This window comes from Mobula birostris, chromosome 18 (assembly GCF_030028105.1).
Source record: "Mobula birostris isolate sMobBir1 chromosome 18, sMobBir1.hap1, whole genome shotgun sequence".
Lineage (NCBI taxonomy): Eukaryota > Metazoa > Chordata > Chondrichthyes > Myliobatiformes > Myliobatidae > Mobula > Mobula birostris.
Window position 1 is genome coordinate 8948678 of NC_092387.1, and position 14608 is coordinate 8963285.

At 41.6% G+C, this 14608-nt stretch overlaps 1 protein-coding gene across 5 annotated transcripts in view; it reads left to right on the forward strand.

The window, feature by feature from the left end:
- Window positions 1–14608, forward strand: part of ppip5k1a (diphosphoinositol pentakisphosphate kinase 1a) — a 237048-nt gene that overhangs the window by 100251 nt on the left and 122189 nt on the right. For all 5 annotated transcript variants that reach the window (XR_011889605.1, XM_072282170.1, XM_072282171.1 and 2 more), the window contains exons 16-17: window positions 7220–7341; window positions 7593–7775. Coding sequence is in view for 4 of the 5 variants with exons in the window: in XM_072282170.1 (XP_072138271.1) it covers window positions 7220–7341; window positions 7593–7775 (305 nt within the window). In the remaining variant the exon portion in view is untranslated. The remainder of the gene's footprint in view (window positions 1–7219; window positions 7342–7592; window positions 7776–14608) is intronic.

Here is a 14608-nt window from a genome sequence, read left to right on the forward strand (position 1 = left end):
GGTGCCGTAAGTTCGTATTGTGCTGCCATTTGCGGCCCTCGGTGGGTCCCGGTTCTCTGTTGTGGGTATCATAACTCGTTGGAGGTAAGACGCTGATCTCCGCTCCGGTGTCGACCAAAAAGCGGCGTCCCGACTGCTTGTCCCAGACGTACAGGATGCTGTCCTGATGGCCAGCCGCCGTAGCCGTCAGCGGGAGTTTGCAGGGTGGTCTGCAGCGGCGGGCCTCTGTGCCCCACCTCTGGTGGTAGAAGCACCATTGTTCGTTTGGCTCGCGGCTTGGTGATCTGTGCGACGGATGCCCCTCTCTCTTTCCTGGCATTCCACAGCACATCTGCTTGGGCCGCCACCTGTCGGGGGTCGCTGAAATCTGCGTCGGACAGCAGCAGGCATATGTCCTCGGGCAGTTGCTCTAGGAACGCCTGCTCAAACATGAGGCGGGGTTTGTGTCCTTCAGCCAGGGCCAGCATTTCGTTCATTAATGCTGACGGTGGTCTGTCTCCCAAACCATCCAGGTGCATCAAGCGGCGTACTTGTTCACGCCGTGAGAGTCCAAATGTCCTTGTGAGCAGGGCTTTGAATGCTGTGTATTTGCCGTCCTCTGGGGGCGACTGTATAAACTCCTCAACTTGTGCAGCAGTCTCCTGGTCGAGTGAGCTCAACACGTAGTAGTAGCGAGTGGACTCCAAGGTTATCTGCCGAATGTGGAATTGAGCTTCTGCTTGTTCAAACCATAAATGGGGTCGCTTCGTCAGAAGCTTGGCAGTTTTAACGAAACTGCATGAACAGATGCAGCGTCGGTCATCTCTGGTCCAAATATCGTTAGGGCTGTCGGGGTCACCAATTGTAGCGGTGTGCTACACACAGCGCTAGAATAACCACATGGAGTCGGTGAGTTAGAGTTGAGATGAAAGAGATTTATTCAAACTTCGCGGCCTGCTTTAAAGCCTTCCCGTTCCCGCCCTCCCTGGGCGGGACTACTGTGGGGAATGCCTATTCCCGGACCCTTTCTGCACGCAGGATTTTCCCTCTGCTGGTGAAGGTGGCCTGGCACCCTTTCTGGGACCGGCCCTCTGCCTGCGCGCACTGTTGTGAGCCGGTTCGTGTGTGCCAGAAAGTGGGTCGCCACACTATAATCCACATTAAGAACAGATGTTGGTCTAAATGACCCACATTCCATTTTATACTTGCCTTCTTTCGGTATAGCTGAGATTAATACCTCCTTCCAGCTGGGTGGCATTTGCGCCTTTCTTAGGGCCCAGTTCAGTGTGGGGAGTAAAACAGGAATTAACTCACTTCTAAACTCTTTATACCACTCTGCTGTATATCCACTTGATCCTGGTGACTTGCTTAATTTAAGCCTACTAATTGCAGTTTTTAGTTCAGCTTCAGTTATGTTAGCAGTCATCGTTCTGTTTTGTTCTTTGCTTAAAGTGGGTAACTCAAGAAGGTGTCAATTTGGGTTATGCTTCCCCCTGGAACTTAGGAATATAGTTTCTTAAAACATTTCAAAAGCTTCTTGAATTTCACTTAGCTTATTTTTTTTCATCACTTTTGTTTTTGGATCCCTTATTCTATGAATTGTATTTTCTGCTATCTTTTTTTTCAGTTTCCACGCCAGTATTTTCATAGATTTAGATCCACTGTTTCAGTGTCTGTTTCAGAAACATTAAATTTTTCCTAATTTCTTGTGTAGCCAAACTATTAACTTCATTCCTAATTTTTTAAATTTCCTCTAGTGTATCCTGTGCCAAACTCAATTTGTGTTTTTTTTCTAGTTCCTTCAGCTTATTTTGTAATTACTCTAATGTTCTATTCCTTATATGAAGATATTGCTATAATTTTCCCTCTTAAGACAGCCTTCAGAGTATCCCATAGAATGGGAGGTGAAACCTCTCCATTATCATTGAATTCTAAGTAAAGACCAATTTCTTTTTTAATTTGTTCCTTAAAATAGGGATCATTGAGTAGACTTGAATTTAGTTTCCAAATAGTATTCTTTGGTTGTAGGTTAAAATCAACAGATAAGTATATAGCTGCATGGTCACTTAGATCTATTGTCCCAATTCCACAGGTGATTATTTTGTCTCTATCTTTTCCAAATGTTATGCAATAGTCTATTCTTGAATATATGGAGTGGGGGGCAGAATAATGAGTGTAATCCCTTCTGTCAGGGAAAAGGTCCCTTCATATATCAATTAGACCAACCTCCTCAAAAAGATTGTTAACTTTTTTATGTAAGGACTTTGTTTCATAAGTTTTTCTATTGGAAGAGTCTAACTTTGGTTGTAATTGTAAATTTAAGTCTCCCCCACATATCAAGAGACCTTCTGTTTCCGTTACCATAATATTAGTAATTTTCTGGAAGAAACTAATATCACTTCCTGGGGGTGTGTATATATTCAATAAAGTAACTGGATTTCCATCTGTATTCCCCCTTAGCAGAATATATCTGCCCTCCTTATCTCCCATTTCGAATACTTTTTCAAAACTTAGCTTACTTGAGATGAGAATAGCAACTCCTGTTCTATGTCCTGATTTATGAGGAGAAAAACAAATTAATGAAGCCCATTCTCTTTAATTTTCCATGCTCATTATCACTTAGTGAGTTTCCTGTAAATATACTACATGGGCTTGTTCTTTTTTCATTTTTGATATAATTTTACTGCACTTGACTGGATTCAACAGCCCATTGACATTAAAAGAAATGAATTTTACTTTGTCCTTAGCCATGTGTATTTATCTGTTAGTATATCATTGAAATTTGCAGAATATAACTTAATCGATCCATTCCCTGAACAAATAAGAGCCAAGAAACGTGAATAATAAAAAAAAAAGGTAACAAAGGTGTGATTTCAAGGCTGGGGTCTCTAGATGACTCTGGGTTGGGCTAGAAGAAAAGTCTAGCCGTGGGGGATAGTCCCTCCTACCTGTGGGTTGAGGGCCCCAGTTGCAGTACCTATAAAAATAAGTTTAAAAAAAAACTATGTCCATTACACAGAAATGATTTCCCTGTGTATTCCTCCCATGTATATATTCTCATTTTGGTGGGGAAAAAGGAATGAATAAATGAATTTTAAAAAATTGAGTAATATAAAATCCACATTATAACACGTATTTCTCAAGATAGGTATATCACTGTCTTATTTTGCTTCTGTTTAGTTTATCAACGCTTTTAAAGTTAGCCAAACCTTATGGCTCTTCGGAAGGAGGTGAACTGACAGTATCTTCCTAATATCCTTCTCTCGTCCTGCCCCCGTCCCCTGCTTTCTAGGTTCTCTTACTATTTCCCAAGCAGCTCGGGACAGCTGCTCAGCCAAACTTTCCCTTGGTTTGACCACACTAATGGATAGTCCTCTGTTGTTCATGTCTGTAGTCGCCTCCCCCACTTGTCTGGTACAGTCGCATCCCTTGGTAAAATACCCTCAGTTTAGCAGGATACGGGGTTTGGAATTTAATCTTTTCTTGCTGTAATATTCGTTTTGCTTCGGAATATTCCTTCCGTTTCTGTAGGACTGCCGGGGGTAATCATGATCGAAGTATATTAACTTCCCGTTCCAAAAAACCCTCTTCTTACCCCAGGCCCTTCGTAGTATCTCCGCTTTGCTCTTGAATCGAAGGAATTTAAGTACTATTGAGCACGGTTTACTTTGTCTGTCTCCGGGAGGCCTCTGGACGAGTGAACGATGCACCCTCTCAATTTCAATCTCCATAGTCGGGGGAATCTCCAGCGCTTCCCGCAGCAGCTTGTCTACAAATTCCGTCATTGACAATCCCTCCGCTCTTTTGGGAACATTATAAATCCTGGTATTTTTCCATCGCGATCTTCCCTCCTGGTTAAGCAACTTACTTTCATGTTGATTTAATATTTTTATTGTCTTAGTATCTGTTCCACGTTTTGCACGCAATCTTCCGCCTTCTCAATTCGAGTCACTGGCACCGCTATTTTGTGATTGACGTTGGCAAGCTCTGACTTCGTATCATTGAGTTGCTGCTTTATATTTTTTTGGACTTCCCTTATCTCTTCCAGAATCTTTATCATATTTGCCGCTTTGCCTGAACGAGGCCCCACGTCAGCTTCGCCGCCACGCGCACGTGTAGGAGAGCCGCGCGCTGTACCTCTCTTCCATAGGCTCCGCAGTGGTGCTTTTTTTTTTATCTCCATTCTTTCTCCCCATTCTTGCCCCCCTTATCAATTCAGATATTTTTGAAAGATCTTATACTTGATGGATTAACAGGGCAAAATATGCGTTTTTCCTGAGGAACTGTTGATTTAAGCTGCCATTCTGAACGATGACGTCACCAGAACCCCCTCATCTCTGTTCTAAGGGTATAATTTTTTAAAAAATGTTCAATTTCTTCCTCCAAAAGACTAACTTCACTGTGCTTTTAGCTGCTTTTCCTAATGTGTTAACCATCAATTTGGTTTTACCTCTTTGAAGCACTTCGGAACATTTTTAGTACAGTACTATATGTTTTTTGAGTTTTTGATTCGGAATCTATATAGTTAGCCATGAGGGATGAATAATGTTAATCTATTTGTCTTTCCCTCCTGTTTTTTATATGAATATAGATGATAGCAGCAAAGGTTTGAGCTGTGATTCTCCCATTGACTGTGGTAAGGGATTGATTGTGGTTAGCTTGTGATGATTAACCCTATTTTCATTCCTCCTGCATGTCTAGCCCTGGGGCCAATCTAACAATCAGTTGCAGCAAACTAATTGTTACAGAGTGATTCATAAATAAAATGAGGGTGCTGTTTTTCTGATGGTAACAATGGCCTGGAATCAGTATTGTGATCATCCTAACTTTTGGAGATTGCAATAGAGCAAAATTAGAAATTCCCTTTGATTTTGGTACTCTATATCTCCCACATGATACTGCTGTAGTCACTATCATGTGATTGTGCTGAAAATTAATTTGTGAAAAATTGATAATTTAACTTGTTTTAAACTATCATGTGTTTTCTCTCTCTGTCTCCTCTCCACGTCTTCCCCCAAAACAAAAGACATCATAAACATGCAACCTTAATTTTGAGGTCACTTGTTTAGGTATTGTTTTATCTTCTACCCCCAAAATACAAAGTCTGTAACAAGTATCGCCTGTTTCTGTCATTAATGCAGCTAATTCACTCTTTTCTGTGATTTTGTTTTTGCTGTTGACTTGGGTATATCTGTCAAGTTCTTAGACATTCTTTTGCATTTACAGTCGACTGGATTTCTATTTGTTCTAGGATTTGTGTAAGCTCATCTGTTCAGCTTTATTTGTTGTTCAAGCTCACAGGTGAAAGCTTTACCTCTTTAAAAGACGTGTCAAGTCGTCACTTTTTGTTGTCATTTTGACCATAACTGCTGGTACAGTACACAGTAAAAATGAGACAATGTTTTTCAGGACCATGGTGCTACATGAACAATACAAAAACTACACTGAACTACATAAAACAACACAAAACTACGCTAGACTACAGACCTACCCAGGACTGCATAAGGTGCACAAAACAGTGCAGGCCTTACAATAAATAATAAACAAGACAATAGGCACAGTAGAGGGCAGTAGGCTGGTGTCAGTCCAGGCTCTGGGTATTAAGGAGTATATTCTTTATCATGTTCTTCCCTCTGCTTTTGTGACTTTATTCCTGCTTTGCTGTCTGTAGTACTCAGGAGATGTCCCTACATCTTCATAGAGTACCACATTTTGGTCTACATGGTGTAATACTTACAAAGCAATTCTTTCCTCTGAGAAATCCTGTCAGAGACCCAATGATTAAGAACTAGATGGGGAAAAAAAACATTTTCTTTCTAACATGTTTCATGTCTGAAGTTGAACGATTTTTCAGGAATTCATTCTATTAAGACATTGTCAGTAGTTTGGAGAACAAGTGATGTGATTACCAGCTGAGAACCCCCTTTATCTGCACATACATAGTAGATGCCATTCTTTCTCTGTCAATTGATCTTCACCCCTTACTTTGTTCCTGTGTTCAATACACTGCATTTTCACTGAACCAGTAGTTAAACCTTTTTTTCATTTCACTGTATGCTGAATTATTCTAAACTTTTACAGATAAATAACAGGTCCAATGACAAATCTCAATAAAATTGTTGGCGATTACAAGTCCTGTCTCTGAAAGGTCTCAAAGTGTTTTCGTACTGACCAGTAGTGATTGCAACCAGAACATCCACAAGACTGCTTATTAAAGAAAAGTTTCTCTGGCTAATAGATGTCTGAGGCTTTTTCTCAGATCTAGAAAAATGCCTGGAAATTTTTCTAATCTTGTTCAACCTGGGTTCACTTCCCAGCTTTTCTTCTCTACAGACCAGTATTTTCCAAAGAGTTGCTCCTTTTGTGGAAGTGTATTGATATTTCCTCCCTCCCATTCTATCGGCAGGTTTGTCTAATACCATTGCAACGGCCTACGAAGAGTAAGGCCTTCTTTGTCTCTGATTCTCGGGCTTAATTATTTGCTTCAGGGTTAGGTATTGGCAACGGATGAGAGTTGAAATTTCTTTTAACATAATCGTGAAAATAGTAGAATGACTAGCAAAACAGTTCTAAATAAAGACTGAGGAAGAATTGAAAAGGTGAGGGAGGATATAACAAGGAAGATTGGGTAAAGGAGCTGTGTTTGTCAATTTTACAGTTCTAAGAGCAATGCTTACAAGTGACGTGCACTACTGTAAACCACAAAAACTAAATACTGACATCCAAGGAATTGGAACCAGGATCGATTTTTCCCTTCTTCCAACTCCCCTTAATTTAGTATTCACGCTCCTGTTCGCTCCTTGTATTTTAAATATCACTTTATATTGACATGTAATTGGTATGCAAGGGAAACACTAGAGAATTTTTTTAAATTTTCTCTGTGTAACTATTGGTCTTTGAGAACAGGCAGTGCCGATTGAGCAGACTGATATCAGAATCAAAAAGTTTAAATTAAATAGGCAAGTTTGAACAGATTAATTTTCCTTTGAGTAATGAGCTGATTTTGAAGTTTAAGATAATTAAAGAGTAAATGGAGTAGATAGAAATTGTTTCCCCTGAGAGTCAAAGGGTAGTGAAAATCTGGAACCCCCTTGTCCCAAAAAGCTGAGGGTGGGCAACTGAAAGTTTCTGAATTGCAGTTGATAACAATGTTGTCTTGAGAGTTATGGAACAAAAAAAGAAATAAGCTGAAGTCTTGTGGCGATTTAGGCAGAGAGTTATGTGCTTGCTTTCTTCCCAGGGGATTATGCTGGCTTTCCTGGTTGTGGGTTGCTCCGTCTGCATAGCACCTACAGACATGACCTGAAGATATATGCCTCTGACGAGGGCAGAGTGCAGATGACTGCAGCAGCTTTTGCTAAGGTATGTAATGAAAAAGTTTTGTATGTATACTAAGCAACTACATTTAATTTGTTTTGAGTGGAATGTCAATACCATGGGCCATGGTGAGTATCTGGCTGATGCTTGGTGCAAGCTAGGAGTGCTTGATACCAGTGTTAAATTTGTGAAGTGGAGAATATGTTAAGCATTGTAGTATGGACAATCCCAAAGCTTTTCTCAGTTCCATGATCCTCAATACATCACCCCTGATTTGTCCGTCTGCAATGTTACAGGGACTGCTGGCACTGGAAGGAGAGTTGACTCCAATTCTGGTGCAGATGGTGAAAAGCGCCAACATGAATGGTCTTCTGGACAGCAACAGCAACTCTCTGAGTAGCTGTCAACAACGTGTCAAAGCACGGCTCCATGAGATCATGCAGAAGGACCAGATGTTCACAGAGGAGGACTACAAGAAGGTAACAGAGTAAATGTGAATAAGATGACTTGGACCACTTGGGTTGGGAAATAATTATATGTGAATAAATAGTTTATAGCATCTTCCAGTTGTAAAAATTCCACATTAGGAACATCAAAGCTGATTGCTTTGGCGATGCTTGTTGTTTTAAGGTAACGTGAACATGTTTCCTACCCAAGGCTATGTGTAGGTCCACATACATGGGTTCTTCTACCTACCTCTCCTTTCAAGTTTCATTGCATTTCTTTGTACTGTTATGCTCTGTCCAAGAAATTGAACCTTGCGAAATGGAACTCCTCATGCGCTTTCTTCCCAAGCCTTGTGTCATTATGTTACTTCCTTTTCAATTGCCTGCTCGCTTCCTATCAGCAATTTCACTGGGATCCTGTTTTAGACGAAGGAGCAGAACTAAGCCATTTGACCCATCGAGTCTGCTCCACCATTTGATCATGCCTAATTTATTTTCCCCCGGAACTCCATTCTGCCTTCTCCCCATAACATTTGACACCCTTACTAATCAAGAACCTATCAACCTTTGCTTTAAATAAATTGATCGACTTTCTGGTGTCAGACAGATAACTGGTTGAAGAATATATCCTGGGAGTGTTGGGACAATATAATAAGGCTCCAGATAACATTTAGCTCAAGCTGTACCTGCTCTGGAATGTTTCCTAGGAAGCTTTACTCTATTCCTTATACTGACATGTGAGAATTCTTAGAACAGCTGTAGAGAGCTTTGTTCTTCAAACCACTGGAGGAACACAGCAGTTTTTATTCTTTAGTCACATTTCTCTTCATTTAGTTGAGAGTACAGTATGTAGTGGGGATTTCCTGGATGTTGATCACCTTGGTCTGCTGCTAGAGATGATCTGCAACAGCAAAGCTTTGGATTGTTGGGAATTTTGTTTTAGGTGGGCCCTTGGGATCAAAGGGCGGTGGTGCTCTCCTGCAGTTTTCATTAGGCTTTTGCATGCTTCTGACAAGGAAGCTTGAGGTTCCTCATACCATCCCAAATATTTCTCACCCATTTTAGGCCAGGGATTTTCAGGAACGTGTCTTGCTGGTAATCTCTTACCATAATTGAGGTTAGAGTGGAGTGCAAATGTCAGGAGTGTTGTGTTGGGTAGATGGATATTGTAATCTGCCCTTTGGACACAGCAGTGTGTAATTAGATGTTGGGTTAGGAGAAGACATTGATGTAAGAAGTATTTATGTACAATACAGAAACTGGTGTTACCTGCGTGTATTGTCATGGTGCAAGAGTTGCTGGATGAAGTGGAGTGATATTTGGAATCTTGATTTTCTGTAGCTTCATTTAGCAAGCAAATCACATGTGCAAGGGCTCTGGCGAGAAGATCCTTCATTACTTGATACAGGCCTGCTATGTATGTTTTGTGAGAGTGCAGACAAATGAGAGTGGAAGCAATCAAACCCAGTGGAGATCGAAGTTTTTATTGACAGTGTTTTGCTAGCTGTTAAAATGAATACCACTGTATATAAAATTCAATGTGCACATGTCACTGGGCAAAAAATTGCACAGCGCAAGATTTTTCAAACTATTGGTCATTACAAATCAGAAGGAACATTGGCACCCTCCTCTGCTTTTGGCTGGAGGCTGGGATTGATGAAGGACAGCAACAGTTTGCTCTTCAGGGACTTGAGTGTTTTTTTTTCTGGCTGGCATGGTAATGTAGAGCTTAGTGTAATGCTCGACAAGGCCACAAACCTGTGTTTAATTCCCACCGCTGTCTGTAAGTAGCTCGTGTGTTCTTCCAAGTTCAAGTTTATTATCATCTGACAGTATATATATATGTAACCAAATAAAATGACATTCCTCTGGACCATGGTGCACCCATAAAACATATACACAGCACATAAACACACAGATAACAATTAAATATAATTCAAAGTGCATCTAGTGTGCAGCACAGGTAAGCTGTAAACAGTACAGTAAACAGCTCACTGTCCCAGTGAGAAGACCTCAGAGGTGGCATGACCACATGGGTTTACTGCAGTGCTATGGCTTCTTCCTACATTCTGAAGATGTACAGGTTAGGGTTAATGAGTTATGGGCATGCAATGATGGTACTGGAAGCATGGCAACACTTGCGAGCTGCCCCCAGCACATACTCAGACTGGTCTGATTGTTGACACAAAGGATGCATTTCACTATGTTTTAATCTTTCAATGTACATGTGACAAATAAAGTTAATCTTTATAAGGCATTTGGATGGGTATTTAGTTAGGAAAGGTATAGAGGGATACACACCTAATGTGAGCAAATGGGATGAGCATTAATAGACATTGCAGTTGATATGATCAAGAGGGGTTAAAAGGGCTCATTACTGTGCTGTGCGATTCTATGCTTCTGGTGGTACCTCAGTGCTTTCTGTCTGTTTTTGCTGAGAATGCCTCTTGAGACATTTTTTTAAAATTCTTTCCTTGGGACCTGGGCTTTGCCCTTCCCTATTTGTCCTTAAGATGGTGGTAGTGAGCTACCTTTAAAGTTCAAAGTAAATTTATTATCAAAGTACTCGTATGTTGCCATATACAAGCCTGATATTTATTTTCTTGTGGACATACTCAATAAATCCATAATAGAATCAATGAAGGACCATATTAACTAGCCGTTCAACCAGTGCACAAGCGACAACAAACTGTGGAAATACAAAAAAAAAGCAATAAATATTCAGAACATGAGATGGAGAGTCCTTGAAAATAAGTCCAGATGTTCCAGGGTTGAGTGAGGATCCAATGAGATGGCATCTGCTATGGACCTGTTAGACCAGTTGGCAAATTGGAGTAGATCCAATTCGCTTCTCAGGCAGGAGTTGATGTCTTTCATCGCCACCCTCTTTCAAACACTTCATTACTGTGGGTGTAAGTGCTGCTGGATGAAAGTCATTGAGTAGCACTATGCTATGCTCTTCTGAGGCACAGGTATAATTGAAGACTGCTGAAGCAAGAGGTTAAAGATCTCAGTGAACACTCCAGCCAGTTGATCAGTGCAGATCTTTAGTACTTGGCCAAGTACCCCGTCAGGACTGAATGCTTTTTGTGGGTTCATCCTTCTGAAGGCTGCTCGCACGTCGGCCTCAGAAACTGAAATCATAGGATCATCAGAGGATGTGGGAGTTTGTGATGGTTCCTCCGTGCTTTGATGGATAAAGCGAGCATAGGTGGCATTGAGGTCATTTGGAAGTGAAGTCCTATTGTCACCTATGTCACTTGATTTAACTTTATAAGAGGCGATAGCATTCAAGACTTGCCACAACTGTTGAGAATCCTTTGTTGATTCAAGTATGGTCTGGAATTGCCACTTAGCCCATGAGATGGCTTTCTGAAGATTGTACCAGGACCTCTTGTAACTTCCTTGATTGCCAGATTTGAATGTCTCAGATCTGGCCCTTGCAGAATGCAGATCTCATGATACATCCAGGGTTTCTGGTTGGGGAAGACTCTCAATGATTTTGTGGGGATATACTTGTCTACCAGCTGTGTTTTTTTGTAAAGTATGTGACAACCATGGTGTATTCATTCGGATCCACAGCAGAGTCTTTGAATGCTGCCCAGTTCACTGACTTGAAGCAATCCTGTAGGCACTCTTCTGCCTTCTGCAGCCACCTCTTTGTTGTTCTAATCTCTGGAGCCTTGCTCTTTAGCCTCTGCCTGTATGAAAGTAGGAGAAGGACAGACAAATGATTAGATTTCATAAAATGCGGCCTAGGCACGGAATGGTAGACATTCCTTATTTTAGTATAACAGTGGTCTGGTGCTAAAAGTTTTATGCTGATGGTAATTGGGCAGGAATTTCTTCAAACAGGCTTGGTTCAAGTCCCCAACAATGATTTGAAATGAGTCAGGATAGATTGTTTCTTGTTTGGTGACCGCGTAAAGCCTGATTTATACTTCTGCGTTAACTGGACGCCGTAACCTACGCAAGTGACTTAGGCGCGTTGTGAGCATTTATACTTGTGTGTTGGTGTGTCTGCATCGCTCTGCCATTCGCGCACGTCACGCATGTGCACACACCTGCCCATGCAAGGCTTCATAGTCATGGTAGTCTTTCTCGGGGTAAACAAGATGCTAGCGTCTTTTTTCGTAAAAGTGAAATGTGTCCTCCATAATTTCGGAGGTCTGTAAAGCTTTATGGAAAGCATTGCAGCCAAAGCTCCGTCCCTGCCCTACAGTCGCCCAATGGGAAGCTATTGCAGCGTAGGAGGAAATGCGATGCTACCAAGTGGAGCAATCACAGCTGTTGCGTTCTGCGTTGCTGCAATGCGCGGTTACATTTTGTGAGAGGTGCGCGTTGCAGCAACACAGGCTGTCGTGTAGGGTTCCACGTCGGCTTTGCGTAGGGTTTGTGGTGATGCAGTACTTACGGTGATGTGTTGACGCAGAAGTATAAATCAGGCTTTATACAGTATCAGGCTTCAGGTGGTATGTAAACTCTGGTGATGATCACCAATGATAACTCCCTAGGTAAATAGAACAGACGACATTTGATCATTAGGTGTTCAAGGTCCGGGAACACAAGTTTGAAGCACCACCGAGAGTTTATCATGAAACACACACCTTCACCTTTTGCCTTCTCCACATCGGTTCAGCAGGTTCTGCAAGAGGGGTGGAGAGAATGAACATTAAAAATCACATTTATGTGGACTGCTTTGTCATAACGCTGCACTTGTCTAGACACTCTTGATATGTATTGTAGATGATGGAAATCCTTGGAGTATTAGGAGTGAGGCATTTGCCTTGGGTTACCCTGCTTCTGACCTGCTCTCGTAGCACAGTATCCATGTAGCTGGTGCAGCTGCATTTCTGGTGAGTAGTGACTGTAGTTGATGATAGTTGAGGTCTTTGAAACTGTCACGCTGCTTAGTAAAGAATGAGCATTTTGACCCATTGTTCTTGGACATGGTTATTGCCTGGTATTTCTGTGGCATGGATGTGCTTTGCCACTTCTCAGCCTTGCTGCAGTGATATCTAAGTCTTGTTATATGCAGATAAGGACTAGTCCATTTGCCAACTTTAATTGCTGGCGGGGGGGGGGGAGATTTTGTTGCACGCTGTAAATGTTGGTGGAGAACCTCTTGAAATTACTTATTGTAAAAGCCATTTTCTCTAATGGATGAGTTGATGATGAGACTATAAATCGTAGGAGCAGAATTAGGTCATTAAGCCTGCTCCCCCATTCCATCATGGCTGATTTACTATTCCTCTCAACCCTATTCTCCCTGTACCCTTTGACGCATTTACTAATCAAGAACCTTGCAACCTCAGCTTTAACTATATACCTCATGACTTGGCCTCCACAGCCATCTGTGGCACAGAATTCCACAGATTCTCCACCCTCTGGTTAAAGAAATTTGTCCTCATCTCTGTTCTAAAGGGATAACCTGGTATTCTGAAACTGAGCCCTCTGGTCCTAAACTCTCCCACTACAGGAAACTGGAGCATGGCCTCCAAAAGTAGGCATATAGAAGCTTTGCATACTGTAGTCCAGTGATTGAGGGCAGATAGAATTACCTTGGGTCTGGAGTAAGAGAGATCTATATGAAATAGATTTCCATTGTCCTGTAGATTAACCACATTACTGCAGGAGCATTGTTGGAGGGAAGGTGCTGGGAAAAGTCTCTTCTGATTTTGCAAGTTGAAGTATTGTTTCAGAAGGACAGAAATATCCTTTAGTACTTTGTTCTGTTGCTAAGGTGTATTGATATGGAAAAGTAGAACTTCTATAGATGCACAGTGGAGAGTATTCTAACTGGTTGTATCAAAGGTGTTAGCGTGTGGCCAAGTGGTTAAGGCATTGGACTAGCGATCTGAAGGTTGTGAGTTCGTGCCTCAGCCGATGCAGCATGTGTGTCCTTGAGCAAGGCACTTAACCACACATTGCTCCTGCACGTTTATAGCCTAGCGGTGGCGGTTGGTGCAGTATGGACAAGACAAGCCTGGTATGAGAACACCAATGTCCAGGAATGGAAAAGATCACAGAAAGTGGTGCATACAGGCTGAGTCCATCGTAGGCAAAACCCACCCCACTATTGAGCACATTTACATGGAGCGGCGCCACAAGAATGCAGCGTCCTTCATCAAAGATCCCCACCATCCAAGCCATATTCTTTTCCTACTACTACCATTGGGCAAAAGGTACAGAAGCCTTAAGTCCTACACCACCAGGTTAAGGATTAGTTATTACCTTACAACCATCAGCTTCCTAAATTGGTGTGGATAACTTCACTCACCACAACTCTGAACTAATTCTATGACCTACAGACTCACTCACATTTGAGAACTCTTTCCAACTCGTGTCCCCAATATTTTCTATTTGCACAGTTTGTTTTCCTTTGCACATTGGTTGTTCATTAGCACAAACACAAGAGATTCTGCAATGCTGGAAACCCAGAGTCTGTCTGTCTGTCTAGGTACCATATCCGATGTGGACTTTGGTGACCATGGTTTTCCATATAGATCTATCCTTCGTTTTTTGGATGACCTCCATTTTCTCGATGTGTAGCCACCAGAGTAACGCACCCAAAATCAGGTCAAGTCAAGTTTATTGTCATTTAACTATGTACATGTATACTGTCAAACAAGACATTTTCTCTGGACCAAGGTGTAAAGCACAGTGGTACACATAACACGCATATAGCACAATAACTTAGGAAAGAAAGAAGTAAATCTACAAATAAATTATGCATAGATAAGCAAAGTAAAGTGCATAAATTAAATATTGAAGGGTACAGTACAAGTTATCTGGTAATGCTTTGAAGGTGATGAGGCAGAGAGTTCAGGAAGCCGTTTCCCATCCTGACGGTTCTTGTCTTTATG